The following is a 627-nucleotide window of genomic DNA, read 5'->3' on the forward strand; positions in this document are numbered from 1 at the left end:
TCCCCGCTCCTGCCCGTGTCTGCCTCTCTGCCCCCACGGGGGTTTATTTGATCTCACATTAACCAAGGAGGAGAATGTGAGAAAAGGGGGAAAATGCCCAGGAGGAAGCAGGAGCAGCCCAAGCGCCTTCCCTCACGTAAGTCATCCCTTCTCCACCTCCTCTCGTGCCATTTTCTCGCCCTCCCTCTCCTCTTTCCCCTCCGCAGCCTCCTCCGTTGTTTTCTGCATTAGTTTAGGGTTACAGAGGTGAAACTGACAAAGACACAGCCCGGGTTACTCCTCGTTTAGGTCTATGCCGAGGCAGCCATGTTGGTGATGATCAGCCCCGTGCCCTTTCTATTCTCTCTCTCTTTTTCTTTCTTTCTCTCGGCCCCCCTCTTTTTTTCCTTGAGATCGAGCTTTTCCCCCCGTCCCTTCCCCTCCCCCTCCTCACTCCGGGTTGCTGGGGGGAGGGGGCCAGAGGAGGAGGAGGGGAGTCGTGTGGATGCCGGTTTTTGTGTGTGTGTGTGTTTTAATCGAGGGCTGGAGGGGAGGTGGGAGAGGTTGGAATCTTTAAAAAAATTCCTGGCGGATCCCAGCGCCTGAGGGTGCGGGGGTCGGGGTGCGCGGAGGGCCGGGGGCCGTGGC

At 57.9% G+C, this 627-nt stretch overlaps 1 protein-coding gene across 1 annotated transcript in view; it reads left to right on the plus strand.

Annotated features, from left to right (window-relative positions):
* The first annotated feature begins 6 nt into the window (after positions 1-6).
* Positions 7-627, plus strand: part of LOC102243256 (zinc finger protein 827-like) — a 31,280-nt gene continuing 30,659 nt past the window's right edge. The window contains exon 1 of the mRNA XM_005864875.1: positions 7-136. Within this exon, the coding sequence (XP_005864937.1) occupies positions 94-136 (43 nt within the window). The 5' untranslated portion in view covers positions 7-93. The remainder of the gene's footprint in view (positions 137-627) is intronic.

Source organism: Myotis brandtii, unplaced genomic scaffold (assembly GCF_000412655.1).
Source record: "Myotis brandtii unplaced genomic scaffold, ASM41265v1 scaffold192, whole genome shotgun sequence".
NCBI lineage: Eukaryota > Metazoa > Chordata > Mammalia > Chiroptera > Vespertilionidae > Myotis > Myotis brandtii.